Source organism: Scleropages formosus, chromosome 7 (genome assembly GCF_900964775.1).
Source record: "Scleropages formosus chromosome 7, fSclFor1.1, whole genome shotgun sequence".
NCBI lineage: Eukaryota > Metazoa > Chordata > Actinopteri > Osteoglossiformes > Osteoglossidae > Scleropages > Scleropages formosus.
The window spans coordinates 25406193-25421655 of NC_041812.1; the positions used below are offsets into that span (position 1 = coordinate 25406193).

At 51.0% G+C, this 15463-nt stretch overlaps 1 protein-coding gene across 6 annotated transcripts in view; it reads left to right on the plus strand.

The window, feature by feature from the left end:
* LOC108926305 (chromodomain-helicase-DNA-binding protein 9-like) overlaps positions 1-15463 on the plus strand; it is a 54501-nt gene that overhangs the window by 13217 nt on the left and 25821 nt on the right. For all 6 annotated transcript variants that reach the window (XM_018738906.2, XM_018738908.2, XM_018738910.2 and 3 more), the window contains exon 3: positions 8036-8403. In XM_018738906.2, coding sequence (XP_018594422.1) covers positions 8036-8403 — 368 coding nt within the window. The remainder of the gene's footprint in view (positions 1-8035; positions 8404-15463) is intronic.

The following is a 15463-nucleotide window of genomic DNA, read 5'->3' on the forward strand; positions in this document are numbered from 1 at the left end:
TCTGCTTTGAGTAACCTGTCGAATAGGTTCACTCATGACTGTGGACCTAGGGTAGCGGTGTTGAGTACAGCACGTAAATCTAAACACCGAGGGACCCATCCGCAGGCATCGCGATGTTCTTCAATTTTCCAAAAGGTAGTCTGCCGACTTACATTCAGGGGAAATACGACTTTATAATCCAAAGTGAGTCGTCTGCATTTTTATTTTTCAGTAATCAAAGATGTTTGAAGTCTACAGTGAGAACATTTTAATAAATGTCCAGCTAAAAGCTGAATGCCAGTAAAGCAAAGTCTAGTTGAACAGCTTTGTGTAGAAGTCCGTCGGTACACATGTGTTGGTCGATCCCCTCGATTCTCGTGATGAGTCGAGGTTCAGAGATATGACAACAAAAGCTCATGGAATGGAAGTGAGCGTCAGCTGGGACAGGACTAGCTAATATGGTCCTCTTATTTGGACGAGCGGTTAGGGCGATAGCGATTGGACAGAAGTGTGCGCCACTGAACGCCCCCCCTGCGTTGGACTGGTAACACTCAAATGTTAATGTGTTTGGCATACAGCTTTTCTGTAGATAAGTGTATTGCTTATAAAATTTTTGTTCAAGGTGTGGACACACTTTGTTTGGTCCTTAAGGTTGAGCTCCAGTAAGAATCTGGTCTTCATTTTAGCGTTAAGCGTTGAACTCGGTTCCATTTCCCCATCTACATGTATTTCTGTAATTTTTGTTTGTCGGATGAAATTGGAGGGAAAAATTGGCTTTTTTTTTTTTTTTTGCTTCCCCCCCCCCCCCCCCAGGGGTTTAACAGCCTTGTATTACAGCAGTTGACCAGTCCCCTTGTCTTCGGCTTCACCGTCCTCTTCCCTTCTTGCGAAGGCGGTCACGTGAACAGTCACATGACAGGCCAGGCTTTGGCCACATGGAACAGTTTGTGGTTTGTATTCTCTGCAGCCAGGTCCGTGCGTCAGCTCTCGTCACTGAGGAGACGCCCTTCGCTGCCTGGGCTCCAGGCCATGGCAACACCGGCGCTGTTGGATTTCTCGGGCTGCTTTGATCCTCGCTCGCTGACAGATGGGGCACCGTCGCCGTAGTTCCTTCCTCCGTTCACGTCGGGAGGACCAGTCCTCATCTTAAGTTCTCTTCCCTCGCGTTCTCCCATTGTCACAGTGTTAGTTGGCACATTTCAGAGCTCGCTTCCGCAGGGGTCATGGCGCTGTCGATAGCCGCGTTGGCGTCCTTACCATGGTGCAGCCGCTGATGTTCGCCGCACGACTTAACACCATTTATAGAAGTTGATTAATTACGGTTAGCTTCGATGACACTGTCCTCGGCGGTGGGCTGATTCTCTGCCAGCCGTTTCATCTCGATGTCCCGATGTGCCATCGGCGGCGTGAACGGAGACGGGGACTGGCTGTCCGTCGCCTTCAGTGTGGGAAGGAGCTCTGCTTTCCAAAGGAGGCGCTGAAAGTCCCTCCTGAAACCGAGAAGAGCTCGGTAGCTTTTCGTGGAGGTTTTCGGACGACGCAGCGTACAGAGCGACCTCTTCAACAGGCAAACAGCAGACTTTGATCTGAGCTGATAGGGCGCAGCCGAGCAAACAAGTGGGGCCAGCGCTGCTGCTGCCGCCAGTGCCGCTAATGCTGCTGTTTACACAGAGCAGGAGCCAGGGACCGCTCCCGGGGAAGGTGCGTGCGTGCGTGTTTTCGTCGCAGGCCTGTTCCTCTTCTTTTTTTTTTTTTTTTTTGTATTATCAGTTCGCAAAGCATCGCCGCTCGTTGCGGCCCCCGTGACTCTGTAGCTGCTCATGCCTTCGAAGTGTTTGATTGGCCTGCTTGCTTGGGTCTTATCCCAGCCGCTGTGTTAACACCCACAGCGCTGTGGGGTTCTGGGTGAAACTGCAGGACCGGGCCATGTTAAGGCTCCGTGCTCCAGAGGGTTTATTGCTGCAACATTTTGTCATTGCGATTGCGACAAAACCTCGCTGCCTCAGTAGAAGCGTCAAGCACATATGCGTATGAATGAAAAATAAAAAAAAAAAAAAAGAAAAGAAATGGAAAAGCAGTATAGATTTTGCTCAGACTCGTAGTCCTGTGTTCTCGTTCACAATATTTCGCATTTAGTGGAACTGAATTCTTTTTTGTGCCCCAGAAAGGACAATTGTATTTCATGAAGGTTTTACCTCCTGGCATGTGTGAGGGAAAAATGTAAAGCATTGAATCGGTGTGCAGATTTAATTTAAAAAAAAAAAAAAAAAAAATCTGTGCAATCTTGTCAAATTGTCACATGCAAGTGCCCTGTGTGAGACGTAGCGCTGCTGAGGTCTCTTGGTGTGCAGAGGGCTTTCGAAACACCTCCGAGCAGTTCCTGTAGCTGTGGATGTGATCGTGGACCTGCAGGCTGCGACAAATCCCGGCCTGACTGACACGGATGGGATCGTTTGGAGTTCATTCCCTGTCTCTAGAAGGGGGTGGGGGTTCTGTCCTGGTTACCTGAATGATCAGCGCTCACATGGGCATCTTGCTGTATTCTTTGAGAGATCCCGGAAAGGCAGCTAACCCACGCCTTTCCGTTCTCCGTGTCCCATGCGCGTGGCCAATGTCTCCTTCTGTGAGGCGCAGCCCTCGGCCTGCGAAGGGTTAATCGCGAACGCCCCTGAAGGGCCACCTGCACTTGCGCGCAAGCTGAAGTATGAGGCCTGCTCCGAGCCGCACAACACGCCACATTTACATTTTAACTGTTGCGTTGCCAAGGAGCTTTGGTATGGAAATTCTCACGCCATGTGAACGCTCAAGCATGTGCGCGTCTGCCGTACCTCCCCCCTCGCCCCGCACCCGGTGGACTGGCGCACGTCCAGCGAGAGGAGTCGTGTGAGCTGCACCAGACACGTGGCGCTGAGGTTTGTGTGTGTGTGTGTGTGTGTGTGTGTGTGTGTGTGTGTGTGTGTATATGCGCACATGTGTGAGGTTTTTTTTTTTTTTTTTTTTGCTTTGCACATTCATCTGTCGCATCCTACTGGGGGATGCCAGTTTAACATATACTAATAATAATTTAAAAGTATGCGTAACATGTAAACAAAGGTTCCTTTTCTGTTGTAATACGCTACATGATAACATATGACGGATGTTTGCAGGCAAATACCCGGGCTGAACCATAGCAGAGCGAGGAAGAAAAACTGGCCGGGGAGGGAGAGAGAGGGAGGTTGGTTGTGGTCCACGGCCACGTCGGAGCCCTGGGTGAATGAGCCTGTACTGCACACCCAGCATCGCTGTATCAGGCCATCCTGCAGAAAGGCACTGAGGCTCCAGCACCTTGGTAAACATGGTGTGTGCAGTGCAGCGTGGCAGAGCTACGCGAATAGCGACCACACACTCTTATTTATAATGTGTTTTGAGGTAGGTGGGAAGGTGGTACAAATGGCATGAGAAGGAAACTCGTCCCCGGTCTCTCCGGGAACCCTGGGTTACGGACACATCTTTGCCAGCCACTATAGCTGCGTTGGGCTAAGGACCGCAGATGTGCGTCCTCCAGGGATGTAAGTGCTCTCGGGGGGCAGTTGGGACCGCAAGAAAGTAACGGTGGCGTTTCGGTGTAGGGTGAGAAATGCTGAGCGCTGCTCTGATGTCACCCTGCAGATGGCCTGCCTCTCAGTGGAAGCTCAGCGTGGCTGTTGCATAAAAGCGACCATCCCAGTTCCTTCCCTCTGATACAGATGTCCTCTCACACCCTGTCTTGCGCGCGCGCGCGCGCGCGCACACACACACACACACACACACACACACACACACACACACACACACACGCATACCTGTAGCTTAGAGCTTGGACTGGGAGCACCATCTCCCTTCCTATTAAAATGCAAATGAGTCTGAGATTTCCCCCCCCCCCCCCCCATACAAGTGGATTTTAAAGGAAAAAAACCAAACACAGTCTTGTGTGTGTGTGGAGACAGTGGCGTAGGAGGACTTTGGCTCAGATGTTGCCGCTGTGGCAAGTCTCCCCTGCGTTGCATGCAGCAGGAAGGGGGGTCACAAGGCGGGGGACGGGTGGTTACGCCGCAGGGGGCAGAAGGTGGTGAATAGCGAGTGGCCATGTAAGAAACCGTGCGACCAAAGCAACTTGCTCACCCACCCCCATCTCTCTGCCTCTTGCTCTGCTCCACCCGAGCAGGAAGAGCATATGCTACAGATTACTGCCTCGGTAATTACCACGTCTCACACAGGTTCCCCGGGGACCGCCCGCCCTGGCGTCAAGAAGCGGCCGGATCCTGAGCGTGCCCCCTCTGGGCTGCGCCTGCTCGCACGGAGCCTTTCAGCCTAGGCGCACCTTTGCCTTCTTAAAGGTGTACTTCACATACCAAACTGCAGATGTGCATTGCTCTTCATGCGACTCTCTGCGCTGACACTACGCGTGGTGTTTTGTTTTTGACGCCTCCGCTCCCGGCGAGTCCCAGCTCTGTCTGCCCCTTGTGGTTTTTAGGGAGATGCTTGTCAAGCCGCTCCTGGCGCGTGCGAGAATGGTGAGAGCTCACCGGCCATGCGCGTACCCCTCTGCTACGACAGGGTGCGGGGTGGGCTACGCCGGGGAGTGCGCACCTCGCGAGGTGCAGATCGGAGTGAGACGTGGACTGCGTGTAGGCTGAGGATGGGTAAATGTGGGTTAGTTGCGTCAAGCTGCTGTTTTCCTTCCATGCGACCTTGACCCGCCGTTGGCACTTTGAGAGCGTGCTGCTGTCGCTGATGTGGGCAGGGTTTTCTCAAGACAGGCCTACTTGCGTGACTGGAGGACACTGAGCTCTCTTCTCCTCCCCTCGCTTTCCTAGAAATGTCAGACCCGTTTAGAGGAGTCGGGACCTGCGAGTCAATCCTTGTGGTTAGGGTTAATGGGCGATTGACCGTGTGCTGGCGCACAGTCAGCTTCTACCTGGATGAATTTGACCAGCCTTATTAACGTCTTTAATAGCGCTATCAATTGTGTGAGATCCGTAAGCACTGTTCACCCATGCGCTGTGTTCCAGTTTGAAGTTAGTGCGATAACTGCTAGCACCATCTGCTGGCGCACTGTCTCACTAAATGGGGCTGAGGGGGAGGGGGAGAGAGCAGGGGGGGGAGGGAGAAACAAATAGAGATTTTAACTACATTTCTAATATTTATGCTGATGCGTCCCTCTGCCGCGTGCTTTCATTTTGCCATCGCGCTCCTCCGGAGACTCGCGTTCTCGGCGCTCGCTCCCTAGCTCGGAAGACGGGAGAGGGCGGGAGAGCGAGAGGAGGGGAAAAAGAGGGGGAAAAAGGGAAAAACGAGAAACGAGCAGTGCCTCCGCACAAAACCCTTTTGTGTACAAAGAAGGAGTGCGATGTGAGAGGGGGGAGCCGGAGGGGCAGCGCGAGCGAGGAGGCAGGGCGAGCCAGAGCTGCCGTCGGATCCCCAGCTCGAGAGCGGCGGCGTGAACGGCCGCACGGCCCCCCGCGCCGCCCAGCGAGGACAGGACTCGCCCCGATGCTGTCCTCCTGATCTCTGCGCCCGTGGGGAAGGGGGGGTCGGGCGTGCTTGGAAGCGGCTGAAGGAAGAGAATCGGCGAGGGCGGGGAGGGTGTCAGATCCCGGCGAAAAGGGCAAGGCTTTTGTTAGGCAACCGGAGGGAAGGAAAAAAAATGTCTTCAGTGAAGAGGCCAAGAGGAAGGGTAAGTGAGACGCACAGGGAGGTGTGGGGGGGGTGACTCGGCTGACAGGAATTGAATAACCACCCCCCACACTGCCCTCACTCTCCGCCCTCGCTGCCATCGCCATCTTGATCTTGCTGCTGCCGTTTGTTCTCTGCGGTGTGTATGTGTTTGGCTGCTTTGGGCCCTGTGGAGGCGTGTTTCACGCTCGCTCGCTCTTTGCTCCCCCCTCCCCTTTGCGTGTCTCTCGGATGCCTACTCCTGTGCGTTTCCCTCCCCCGCCCGGCTCTGCGGTGCCCCCCCAATGGCAGTAGTAGTCGTCTGTTTTGGGCTGTCGCTCCTCACACGTGAGCCGCTGCTGCTGTGTCCCCACCCCAGAGTATCTGGTGTTTATAGTACTTTGCAGCTGCAAAGCTTTACATTGACGCCTTACACTCTGTCTCTCCTCTCCAGCTCCCTCGTGATTATTTTTTTCCCCAAAGATGACTTTGGAAGTTGAGATGTTCCCTGGTCCGGGTAATTTGTAGAAATACCCCATACGCATAACGGTAGATGCCGCATACCTCTTGTTTAAGTTCTAAATTAAATATGCCACCCAAAGCCGTGTTCGCGTCTCGGTAATTTTCTGCGCTTACTGATTAAGATGGCAGCTGGCCTGAGTGCATTTGAGCTGTCATCTCTTCTGCTTGTAAGCACGTGGCTGCTGGGGAACTCATCTGCTCAAAATTGTCCCGAGTGCTGCTACGGTTGGTTCTCGTCTTATGAATTGTTGAGTAACAAAATTTTTGCCGGTACCGACTTTTTTTCAGAAGTATTTTGGTCACGCAAGTTAATGTACTAAGTTTTTTTTTTTTTTTTTTTATAAAAATGTATAAAAAGACGGCTAGTATACCACCTCAAATCACACGCGGAAGCTTCACCTGATATGCCGGCAGATGGTGATTGTGAACAGTAAGTGTTGTTAAGTTTTTCGAAAGTGAGGAGAAGGTGTAAACGAAGCGAACGGAAGGTGAACAAGACGTAGTTCTGAGCCCGTCAATGAAGCGTCTCCATCACTTTGTTCCTCCGTGTAATACCTCCAGCTCCAAGTTGTTGAACTTATGTACTTCGAGACGTGTAACATAAAACTTGCGTTGTTTTTAAATTCCTTGTAGTTAAGGTTTTGTTTATTTTGCTTGTGTTTGGTATTTGTGAATTTCTCGTGACGTGTGGATCGAGAAGGGTTCGAGGAGTCACCAGGGAGCACCAGCAGCCTGGTCTTATTCTTTGTTGGGCTTTCTTGTTTACACTGTGTTGTCAATACCCCTGCCAAGGGATTCAAGGTCCTCGGCCGCGTGCACGAGCCGACCCGGCTCACCATAGGCACGAGCTAGGAGAGAGTCGGTCAGCTGCAATGTTCTTTTTCCATCCAAAAAAAGCTTCTCTTCTGCCTCTCACCCCACTGAGTTGTCTGGGTTGCTGATTTTTTTTTTTTTTTTGCTTTTATTCATTTAGCCTACATCTTTTCTCCAAAGTGATTTACAGCTGTGTAAACAAAAGTGTATTTCATTAGACAGCCAGACCGTTACAGATGCGATTGTTAAAGTATGGTCACTTACTCCATTACCACCATTTTTCCCCGTGCACATTACACGAGATGTAGAACTGGTAACAGGCCCCTCTCCCGCTCTGTATTAAATTTGACTTACCAGTTGTACGCCTTATGACTCATAGTATGTGTGGACGTTGTCGTTTCCCTGACAGGTTTTCATTCGAGTCTTCATGGAAGTGAATCTCCTGCTAGAATCCTGCTAGAGCTCCTGTCATTTGCAGTGGAAGTGTCTTCTGTTTTGACATTTCAGTAAAAATGAGGGAATTTCACTCAGCGTTTAGTCCGTTTTGTGTGTCTGGGGCTTCTGCCTAGAAGCTCTACAAGTAAACTGCTTCCACAGAACTCAACATTTTTCTCTGAGCTGAGTCTAGTCTAGTATCAGCCTGACTTTGCTTCCAGTTATTGAAAAGGGCTCTGCTGCCATCTACCCATGCCCACCCTATAGTGAAAAGAAAGCTCCTGAAGGTGTAAAAGACCAGAAATGAAAGTGTAACTTACATGTGAAAGCTTGCACAGTGAAGTGGTTCTGCTCAGGGTTGTGTGCGGGTTTGTGAGTCTAATAATGTTGCTAATCCACGTACAGATGACTGATTGAGTACAGGCTGCCTCAAGATCTGTAACACTTGTTCAGTTTTTGTAGGTTTCAAACACGTATCTTTAATCGCACGTTACACAACGTTTACTTTTTAACCTGTATGAGTGTAGACGGAGTCAGGAGAAAACCCGATGAGTTGTAAGAATTCAGCCACTTATTCACAGTATAACTCATTTGTCTTCCCCCCCTCACGCAGCCCCGGAAGAACACTACTGGTTCCAGTAACCACCCACGAGTCCTCAGTCCTCTGAAGAACAGCTTGCCTTCATCATCCCTACAGTTTTCCTCCTCCACCTCCTGGGATAGGAGAACGCAGAGGAAGCAGCTGGTGGAGAGTGGCCTGGAGGACAAGCAGGAGAAAGCCAATCGGATCATCTCTGAGGCCATCGCCAGGGCCCGAGAGCGGGGCGAGAAGAACATCCCCAGGGTGATGAGCCCCGAGAGCTTCCCGTGTTCTGCCGAGCACAAGGCACCGCGTGGCCACAGGGCCCAGACAAAGGAAAAGTCCTCCAAGAAGGCCAGCATTGTGCCCTCTTCAAAAGCTAAGCAGAATGCCAAGATTGGGTAAGTGTGAGATGGGATTATGGTTGTTGACATGCGGTCATGTCTAGGTGGAAGTGCGGACTCTGACCAAGCGGTTCATCGGAGCCTCAGAGATGAAGCCTCCCTCATGTCCTTTCCCCTGAGGCTGCTAGCTTAGTTTAGTTTGTTTTTGTACAGCGCCCTTCTCAACATGTTGCCATGAGATGGTTAATGGCAAACAATGAATAAACCACAGAGACATGCAACAAACTGCATGAAAAAATAGTAGGAGCGGAAATGGAACTCCTAAGACAGCGACAGGAGAAGCATCACTGGAGACCCAAACCCAGCTGGCTGCCCACCCCTCCTGAGCTTGGAAACACTCTACCGTTGTCTGGAAGGAATACTAGTGTGTCGTAAAAAGTTTCCACAGAGATCATGCGGACACCCGATCAGGTGAGCTGGGTCAAGCAGCGTACGTGGCGAGGGCCTGCAGATCAGCTCAGCTCAGCATGTTGCGTGCGACAGTTAGATAGCAGCAGAAACGTAGGGTGCAGATGGCATAGTGGTTACAGCCATCACCTCGGAATCAAAGGTCCCGGTTAAATTACCCAGCTCTGTAAATGTAAAAACTACTCTAAATACCTTAATGTATAAATTGCACAGTGCAAGTTGCTTTGGATAAGAGCATAAATAATGCAAATGAAAAAAAATACAACAGGCAGCACCAACAGCTCAAACTTGTGAGAGCTGGATGTTTTGCAGTCGTGGGTGAAGAACGCTCATGTCAGTGACCGAGCTGTCGCTTTGGCCTGGGGAGGAATTACACGGAAGCCACTCGTGGGGGCAGCGGTGGTCTCCTGGTCCCCCGCGGAGCCTCGAGACCCCGGCCCTTGATCCTGCAACACCGTCCAGCCAGCTGTCTGGTCTCCGGTGCGGAGGCGACGTGAATATTGAAAGGTGATGTTGGCTGGGGTTGTGCACCTGCCAGACAGACTGCAAGTAAACAGTGAGTCACCGGCAGCGTCCAGATAAGGCTGTTTACGTGCCTACATCTGCTCTGCTGGAGCTTAACATCACAGCCGCAGTGTTTATGCAAGTCCTCAGCACTCTTCCGCTCGCCTTGTGCTTCAGGTCGATGGACTCTGTAAAGGGCACCGTGTCTGTGGAGTTCGGTGTATTCGGGGGGGGGAGTTTTTTTAAAAAAAAAAAAAAAAAAAAATGGAGGTGGACTCATTAAGGTACCTCATCTCTGGTTAAATTTGACCAGGGAAAACCAACCATGACAGCAGGCCTCCATGAGGTCTGGGCTCTGACCCAGCGCTGACAGGAGGAAGGCCTGGTGTCTGCGCACTGTGTAATCCCCTGCCAGGCTGACGGCATTGACCCGGGTGCTGGCATACAGTGGGAGGGGTTGGGGAGCCTTATTTTTGGGCTGGCAGTACCTCCCATTTTTGAGCGTGAAGGAACAGACCGAGTTTGGAGCTCCAGAACAAGGTGAATGCCGTGTGTAGCGGCACGGCAAAAACACCCCGCTCGGTTCTCTCCTTCTTTTGTGGAACAATACAAGGGCTTGAGCACAAATGTGTGCTGACATCTCTTTAGATGCCTGCGGATTGACACAGGTTTTAATAACGATTTCATAGCATTTAAAAATCTGGAGTGCAGAATACTGAAATTCTGCTTCTGATGTAGAAAAGTGGTCTTTTCTGGTTTTGTTTTTTTTCCTCTCCTCGTGTGCCTGAAGCACTTTGGCTGAATTTCCTTGAATAGGTTTCTTAAGATCGTGGCCTCGACAGAGTTTTGGGGTTTGAGTACCTTTATGATGAGCGTTTGTCTTAGACAGGGGAGGCGCCAAGACCGTACTGCCACCCCCCCACCCCCCCGAGCCGCACTCTGCTCCAAGGGAAGCCTGGCTGCCTCGTGCTTCTCTTTCTCTGTGAAATATTAATGTGCTTCCTTCCCTCCGCCTGCTCACTCTGTTGCGGAAGTGCCGGCCCTCCGGGAGGAGTCATTACTCCAGCCCACAACGTGCGCTTCCTGCATGCTGATGGCCTGCCTGTCTGCTTGCAGCCAGGGGAGAGGCGAGGTTACACTCCGGAGCTGGTAAATGAGGGTAAACGAATGCTGGAGGCAGGCGTGTGCGTGTTTGCGTGCACACACATGCATGTAGGGAGACAGCGAGGTGGAAAGGGAAGAACTCGGTAAGGAGCAGCGGAACTCCTCCCAGAACAGGGTTGGCATGTGTTTTTTTTTTTCCCCCTCATACAGTACACAGACGATTGCACGCACTGCGTTATGGTATCAATGGAAAAACAGCGTTTGCTCTCTGTGATGCAGTTCCATGGGGGCAGTCAGCCCATGAGACCAGTTCTCTGGAAAATGTGTGTAAAACACCCAGTGACCCCCGTTTGTATCAATGATGTGTCCCAATGCATTGAGATGTGTGACATAAATAAATATGAAATGCAAGTACTGCATGGAAAAACTGACCTGTAGGGGGCGTACTGGTCAGAGCCATCACCTCGGAGACAGAAGACTCAAGTTTCCTTCTCACTCCTACTATAGTACCCCTAAACAAGGTATTTACTTTGAATTGTGGAAAAAACTGACCAGCTGCTTAAATGGGGAAATCTTTATGAGAAGCTGATTGTACAGACTTAACATAAGTTTCTTTGGAGAAAAGCATGAGATACATGAATGTGAATGAAGGGGGTGTCATTTCCATAACCGTTCCGTGCATCTCCAAAGGCGTTAAAGGGGTTACAACTCATGCTGGAATCATGCGGGACAGACGAGTCCAGTGGAATGTGGCATTCTCTTACAGAGTAGTTCGCTCTCGAAGCAGTGAGAAGCGCTCGTGTGTGTGCGCGCGTACGCGCGTTTGTGTGTGAATGGCACTATGTGACTCGCGCTGTGGAGCACTGGCGCTGTTTGGGAGGGGACGGACGGGTTCAGCTCCCTTTCCCAGGCAGATTTTCAAACAAGAAGCCGCTTTATATCCGGGAGGTGGAAATATGTTCAGTGTATAAAAACAGGTCAGAGCTCCGTGTGTTTGTGTTGTGTGGGCTCGCTGTGGTGGCTGTTGGCGAAACAGGAAGTGCGTCGCTGGGTTGCTCTCTCTCTCTCTCGCTCTCTCTCTCAGACTCAGTGTCTCCCCTTGGGCCCCATGAAGCCATCTCCTCCAGTGGAACATGCCGGAAGGTCCATGTCACGTTTTACCTCCTCCCTCCGAGCTCTACATGCGATGATGGAGGACCGTATGCAAATGTGTCCGAAGCGCTGCAGACGCCACGAACCACTCGCCGCTGATTCTCTCTGCGTGAATAACGAGCAGCTCCAAAACTCCGAAACGGACGCCGTTAACGCTTTTCAACGTTTTTATTTTTATTTTTTTGCCTTCCACGCGAAAAACGTAACGGTTCGTTCTTAGCCGAGGATTTCAATGCAGTAATAGTAAGCGTTCAGCGTTGCGTCGGGCCAGCAAAGTTAAACACCAGCAGAAGAACGGTGTTCACGTACTTTGGTCCCGTGTGTATTTGCTTTTTTCGCTCGTAATTAGATTTTAGCTTGTTGTGGCTGTTCCAGAGCGGAGACACCGTGTCCCCTGGGCGCACCCTGTTTGTCCTCAGGAACAGAACACGCAGCTGTCCTCAACAATGAGCCCTTGGCCAGGAGGAGTAGCTCCAATCCCAGCCGTGGCAAGGCGCCACGTCCTCCGTTATCGGTAGCCGTTGGCAGCGCGGTGTTTTCAACAAATAAAATCGCCTTATCTGTCCTCTCGGTACCCAATAATTAGGGATTCTTTCCGCACATCGCAAGTGAGCCCGGTTGTTGGTTGTATGCGAGCAACACCTGAAGCTCCCTGTCTGGCGTGCGTGCCTGTCGGAGCTGTTTGTGTCTTCCTCCCTTCCTTGTGCCTTTTGACTTGATTTTTTATCAGAACTTGGCCTCTGGTGTTGGTGATGGGGGTTAGGGTTACAAAGAGGAAACGAAGACGTGAGCAAGAGTTATTGTTCTGGCAGAGTGGGTCAATATAGGCAGCAGATGGAGGCTGCTCCGAAGCCGAAGATCAGCGTGACCCGCTCCTAAACGACAACAAACGGACACACGCACTTGGCCGGTCTTTCGGACACGTGCAAAACGCTTAGTTCGCACGGGTCTTTTCGTCCTGTTCATTACGTTTTTTTTTTTTTTTTTTTTCTTTCTCTCCCTGTCCTAATGAATGGCAGGGCTCAGCTCCTCCGTTTTTACAATTTTTTTATTTATTTATTTAAATGTTCAATGTCTCAACTGTGCTTTAGCAGGGGCATGAGCACAGTTTCAAAACTGACAGGCTTTGTTTGGTTTAAAGATCACACGATATTTGTCGTCTGCTTGTAGAACAATGGAGCGTGGAACACAATGCGAACGTTGAGCGTGCTGCCGAAAAGCGATGAGCTTTGTGCTTCCCCGACATGTTTCCTCAGTGCGGAAGCATGTGTAGGTTTACTCTGCAGCGTGTTGGCAGAGATCACGGGACACCTGGGGGGATGAACACGGGTGTCGGCCCCAGCTCGGTTCCGAGCTGCATCGGCGTAGCAGCCGTCTTCCGTTCATACTTCTGGATTTTTAGTCAGGAAATGAAGGATAGCTGTCTTTATCAAAGCAGTTCCTCCACTGGGATTTAAACCTGTAACCTTCTTGGACAGAAATTTGTTCCTTAAAGCCTGCCTCCACCGTCCACCCTAGCAGTAAACCTCCTAGCAGGGAGCACGCAGTCTCCGCTGTCGTAAAATCGTAGCGGGCCACCATAAAATGTCCCCGCGGAGCAGTAAAACACCATCTGACACGGGAGGGCGCGATGGGGTTTCATCTGCGAGCCCCACCTCTTCTGTCACGTCGTCTTCTGCAGCGTACCCATGCTGCGTGCCTGCTGGCAGAGCAAGTGCACCTCCGGAGCACCGGCTCGCATGCGGAGACTCTAATCCCCTCATAATGCCGCCGCTTTACTTTGAACCGAACGGTTGCTCTGGAGCTGCAGACGTATATGTTTTAACTTTAATCTTCTCAGAAAAGCCAACTCTGAGAAAGTGACTGGATTATCTTTGGTATAAATGCAAGGAGTCTGGAAATCCCAAATGATCCTTTGGCATAGTCTAAATTTAATATGATAATACATTTTTAATTTTTTTTTTTTCTTTCAGTGTAGGGTTGGTTGTTGATGTCCAAGTGATCCCGTATCCATCTGTCGTACTCAGACCCTGTATAGTCTAATTGTGTTTTGTTCCAGTCATCTGCTGACTCTGGTATTTGGCTTAGTTGCTGCTCTTTTTGAGAGAGACACTCTGGAGGGGGATGCATGACTCTTTTCCAAGCATATAAGTATAGATCTCACTGCCTAGCGACGAATGGATGATCTCCACCGTTACTCACTGGGCGTGATGTTACTCCAGCGCCCTCTCCACTACCTGCCTTTCAGGGAGTGCTGCCTAGCTGTTTTAATAAAGTTGTGTGAAAGGGACTCCCATTTGTGCAGACCGAATAGTATAATGGGATTTATTCATTATTACTGAAATTATTAATTTAGCTGATACTTTTCTTCTAGGCACATCAGAGTTCTACTTTTGTATACATGGCTGCTTTCAGTGATTTACCAGTTTAAACAGCTGGGTTATTTCTTCAATGCAGTTGAGGGTAAGTGCCTTTCTTAAGGGTACCACCGTAGAAGGTGGGTGCTTTTTATAGTCTGAGAAAGCGGCTCTAAAGCACATTTGTCGCGCTGAGCCCTACATTTGTTACGTACCGTACGTGTGTCCCAGTCTTCCCACAGTGTGTTGCAGCTTGGGTCTCAGCTGGTGGAAAACATAGGTGGCTGATGTGGGGAACCCCCCCCACGTGAGCATCTTTCTGGCAGGACTGCTGCAGTAACCCCCTTCGTTGTAGCTAACAACCATGCTCATCGAGCTGGCATGCTCTCGCCACCATAAATCTGGTACCCATCGCACAGGGGACTCCTCTCTGTTACTTTCACCAAATATTTCAGCACCCAGGCTTGTACTGCTGAGGGCGTGGTCAGAATTTGTTCAGCTGGCGTGGTCAAGGAGTTGATTGCGTGTTCCGGCATGGGAGAGGCACGAGAGCAGCATCGGGGCCTGCCGTGGGGCCTGCCGTGGGGCCTGCCGTGGAGCCAGCCCATCCCGCGACGCCGCAGGGTCATCGTGCCGTACAAGACTGTTTGACAGCCTCCAGATGAAGTGGCTCTCCTGTACACCCGCATTGAGTCTCCCCCTCATTTTACATGGGAGTTCACGCTCTGCTGAGGTGTAACAAGTTCGAAGTTTGGAGCCTCTTCGGACCGTGAGCTCACATGCTAACTCAGGAATTTCTGGTGTTTGGTGGGCCGGTGTCTGCGTACAGGCGAAAGGTTTTGCTTGGATTTGCTGACTGCCACAGCGGCTGCCTCACCCCCCCCCCCCCGTGTTTATCATGTAAAGGTGATGTCCAGGTGTTGGGTTGAGAGCACCTGCGGGCCTGGTGACTTGTCATTTTGGCTGGTTTTCCCTCTGTGCGGTGACCTTAGGGCAGAGAGGAGGGTGGCGTTCGCATCACGATCCTGAGCTCCTGCTGTTTATGTTTGAGCGGAGCACAATGCCGAGGGGCCGCTCTCTCACGCAGCCTGTTTGGGCCAGCTGCTTGAATAGAAACCCCGCACGTCAGCAAACGCGTTGTTCTCCCTGCCGAGGAGGAAATGACCAAGGGGGCTTTTAGACGATGGCCCGCGGTGCCTTTCCGAGTCGCTCCGTCGGCACTGCAACCGCCGCTGAGCCGAGCGACCGAATAAAGTGGCTTTCTCACGGTCTACGTTGTCAGTGCCGTCTCCTCCGCGTCAGGTCTGCGAACGACGCTGACAGCTACTCTGTGACTGCTGTGAAGTTATTGTATACATTAATTTGTATTGTGGATGTTAAAATCCACCTATTGTATAAATGTATAAATCCAGTGTATTGGCGACATCTTTAGCCCTGTTAGGTTTCGCTGTGTGCTTCTCATTGAAGAGCATTATGGTCTGTCAGGGCTCACATCCTGCATCACAGTGCAGCACAGGTTATGAGTATTATGG